At 42.3% G+C, this 4,133-nt stretch overlaps 1 protein-coding gene across 1 annotated transcript; it reads left to right on the plus strand.

Annotated features, from left to right (window-relative positions):
* The first annotated feature begins 286 nt into the window (after nucleotides 1-286).
* On the plus strand, nucleotides 287-3,860 carry LOC119536209 (zinc finger protein DZIP1-like). The gene has a single exon (XM_037838914.1). The coding sequence runs from the start codon at nucleotides 371-373 to the stop codon at nucleotides 2,834-2,836; it is 2,466 nt and encodes an 821-aa protein (XP_037694842.1). The 5' UTR covers nucleotides 287-370; the 3' UTR covers nucleotides 2,837-3,860.
* Nucleotides 3,861-4,133: the final 273 nt, after the last annotated feature.

Below are 4,133 nucleotides of genomic sequence, written 5' to 3' on the forward strand. Positions count from 1 at the left end.
TTCTTCAGCCATCCTTCTCTGTGGTAACCACAGGCAGCCCCAAGAAACCCCAAGAATGAGAGGCCCGAAATCTGCAAGGAGCTGCTAGAAATGTTTTCAATTTTCCGGAAAACAGAATGCAGCCCGGATATAAGTTTGTAACGGCCCTGGGCGCGCGCTGACCTCGCGCGGGGCGGGCGCCCTTTGCTGCCGGTACGCCCGGGGGCGCTGTCATAGCAACGGCCTGGACGCCCAGACTTTAGGCCGCCGCCCCCGCCTCCGGGGTCCCGGCCTTCTCCAGCTCGCAAGGAGTGTGGCGGCGGTGGCCCGGATTGGCGAGACCAGCCCCCCTCCTTGGATGCAACCAGAGGCGGCGCACTAGCTTCCAAGCATGCCCTTCCAGAAGCATGTGTACTATCCGCTGGCCAGCGGCCCGGAGGTTCCGGCGGCCACTGCCGCCTCTGCGGCGGGCGCGGCGAGCGCAGCCGCCATGGCCTGTGTTCCCCCCACCGCGGCTTCGGGGTCCCTGCCCTTCTTCCAATTCCGACCGCGGCTGGAGAACGTGGACTGGCGGCGGCTGAGCGCCATCGACGTGGACAAGGTGGCGGGGGCCGTGGACGTGCTCACACTGCAGGAGAACATCATGAACATCACCTTCTGCAAGCTGGAGGACGAGAAGTGTCCGCATTGCCAGTCGAGCGTGGACCCGGTGCTGCTGAAACTCATCCGCCTGGCACAGCTCACGATTGAGTACCTGCTGCACTCGCAGGACTTCCTCACCTCGCAGCTGCACACCCTGGAGGAGCGGCTGCGCTTGACCCTGGCCGACTGCGAGCAGAGCAAGAAGCTGGTCACCAAACAGGCGGGGGAGATCAAGTTACTCAAGGATGAGTGTAAACGCAGGAAAAAGATGATCTCCACCCAGCAGCTGATGATCGAGGCCAAAGCCAGCTATTACCAGGGTCATTTTTGTGACAAGGCTTTTATGAACCAAGCTTTCCTGCAAAGTCATATTCAACGCCGCCATCCTGAAGATTCTGACCTTGAGTATAAGAAAAAGGTGCAGACCGATAAGCTCCAGGATGAAATCAACATATTGAAGGAACAGCTGCAGCTCACCAAATCTCAGTTAGAGGCGGCACAGCATGCACATGCGGTCAGATTCTCTAAGGAGTATGAAATGCAAAAAACAAAAGAGGAAGAATTTCTGAAGTTGTTTGATAGATGGAAAGAAGAAGAAAAGGAGAAACTAGTTGATGAGATGGAAAAAGTCAAGGAGATGTTTATGAAGGAGTTTAAAGAACTAACTTCCAAGAATTCAGCATTAGAATATCAATTGTCAGAAATACAGAAGTCCAATATGCAGATCAAGTCAAACATAGGCACATTAAAAGATGCACATGAGTTTAAAGAAGACCGTCCTCAGTATCCTCAGGATTTCCAAAATGTGATGCAACTTCTTGATAGTCAGGAAAGCAAGTGGACAGCTCGAGTTCAAGCCCTTCATCAAGAACACAAGAAAGAAAAGGGTCGGCTCCTTTCACAAATAGAGAAACTTCGAACCTCAATGATAGATGATCTAAATGCAAGTAATGTTTTCTACAAGAAAAGAATAGAAGAGCTAGGCCAGAGACTCCAGGAACAGAATGAGGTGATTATTACTCAGACGCAGCAGATTAAAGAGTTTACCAGTAAACTATTAAACAGTGTCAGTGAACCCAAAGGGAATCCTTTAGCCTGGCAAACTTTCAAACCTAAGACACCTGCCCCAGCCGTACCTGTGAATGTTCCAGCACCACAGACTTTGGATGCTAAATCAGGTCTAACAATAGCACCTGAACAGGCATTCGCATCACACATACTGGAACCAATAGAAGAACTTTCAGAGGAAGAAAAAGTAAGGGAAAATGAACTCAAATTAAATAACAGCAAGGTACATTTAAGGAAAGCTTTGAAGAATAATCCCTCCCTCACTAAGGAAATAAGAATTGTCTTGAAACAGAGCTTGGTGGAGAAACTGGAAATCTTGGGAATTAATACAGATATACATGGTATCCCAAGTGATCACTTGAATAGAGTGCTGAGAAATGTGGAATCAGCAAGACATGAAAGAGAAAGACAAATACCTAACATTCAGCAAATTCGAGAATTCTCTGAATATCAGGTCAGCTGTAAAACTGAGGAGAGAACATTACTGTCTTCAGATAAATGCAGTATTTCTCAAATGGATACCCTTGCAACTGGAGAAAGATCCAAAGCAATGCAACATTCTTCCAAAAGCAGACATTTGATTAGACAAAGACCAGTTTTTACTGATAGAACATCTGTTCCAAAAATTCGGAAAAATATCCTAGAAGATAATTTTCCCGGAAAGCCATCTACTGTTACGACCCCTCCCTTTAGTTCAGAGGAGGAATTGGATGATGATGACTTCGTACAGACATATGCATCCCCAGACTTACCTCCTCTGCAATCATCTAAAAGCAACAAGGGTAGCTTTGCAATGAATACTGCCAAAAGTGACACTGACTGGACCAAAGAGAGTGAAATTGAGGACTCTGATGTTTCTCCCAAGCCTCCAGGAACCGCCATTAAAACACTAACTGAAAAAGTTGAAAAAACAGTTACAAATCACAGAAATGTTAATAAACTAGTTGGTGGTATTAATGTTGCTGAGGCATTCATCAAAGAAGAAGAAATACCAGAAGGACTAAAGTGTGCAGATGTGGATGAGGATGACTGGGACATATCATCCTTAGAGGAAGAAAAATCTTTGGGGGAAAAAACTGGGAAAGAACAGAAGGAACCTCCACTGGTGAAGAATGAATCAAATTCTACTCACATACCAAGTGCCTGAGGTGCATCTAATGCTAGAGGGCCAAAGGGAGAAAGAAGGACTTCAAGAAAATGAATCAAGCACATTAAAAAGCAGCCTGGTAACTGTGACTGATTGGAGTGACTCCTCAGATGTCTAACTAGAATTCCAAATGTCAGAAGATTCTTCCAGAAGCCAACAGTATTTCAGTGTCACAGCATTTTAAGCTCATGCCTTATAGTATTTCCCACAATAACAAGGAAGCTTATTCAGAGAACAAGGCTCTCTTTAATGGCATCTAATACAGTATTAAACAAGATTGTCAACAGTATTTGGAAGCATATAAAGGTGTTCAAGTCTTCAGTTGCTTAAAAATAACATGTCATCAAAGTCATAAAAAGCTTCAGAATGGTAATCTAGTGTTAAGTGTATTTTTTTCAAATAGTTTTTAAGTGAATTTTTTCTTTTTTAGCTTATAGCAGGTTTTGGTTTGAATTATTAAACTTTTTAAAAAGATTTACTTTTTTATGTAAATCATCACATATGGAATGTGATATAAAATTCTGTTAGTATCCTCAAAATTGAATTAGTGGAATCAGTGAAACCTTAAGAGTAGACTGGTTATTTTTCATATGTAAGTTTTCAAATTATAATATAGCTATGCCCATTGTAAGCACATTTTCCTGAAATACCTTCATCATATGCAGTACTGAGCCACTGTAAGCATGTTGCTGTTAAAACAATTATTTTAGAAGTTAAATACTATTTCTGGAGTATAACCTTTAATTTGGATATTTTATGAATAAAATGTAGCTATTTTAAGTGCCAATTAATTTATCAGAATATAAATAGAAAAGATTAAGTAATTACTGAATTCATGTTTATGTAGAGTTTTTTTTAAAAACTTTTTAAATGTAAAACCCAAATTATAAAATACCTCAAAAGAAATTTAGTTATATTCTTGAGCAATGACATTGTCAGAGGTTAGAAAATTCATATGAGCTGTTTTTGCATTTTTTTATACTTTGTGGTACTATCTGTAGTCTGTTTCCAAAAAAGTAACAATTTAAATGAAAAAAAAAAAAAAAAAAAAAAAAAAAGAAATGAGTGGCTCACATCTTCCTCTGAGCTTGGTAGCACTTTTATGCTTTCCTCTCCACCCTCCCATACTAGGTTGTAAGGGATGAGAGAGAGCAGAAACTGGGTCTTACAGTCTTCCTAGCCCCAACTATTGGTACCAGGTCTGTCACATAATATTACTGTCGCTAGCCATTCATTAAATACTGTGTGCCAAACCCTGCACTCCTCATCTTCTAGAATACATCATTTCATTCTCCCA

Source organism: Choloepus didactylus, chromosome 6 (assembly GCF_015220235.1).
Source record: "Choloepus didactylus isolate mChoDid1 chromosome 6, mChoDid1.pri, whole genome shotgun sequence".
NCBI classification, from domain to species: domain Eukaryota; kingdom Metazoa; phylum Chordata; class Mammalia; order Pilosa; family Megalonychidae; genus Choloepus; species Choloepus didactylus.

Bases quoted from the DNA above. Each gene is read 5' to 3' on its own strand.
- LOC119536209 (XM_037838914.1), top strand. From the start codon at position 371: ATGCCCTTCCAGAAGCATGTGTACTATCCGCTGGCCAGCGGCCCGGAG.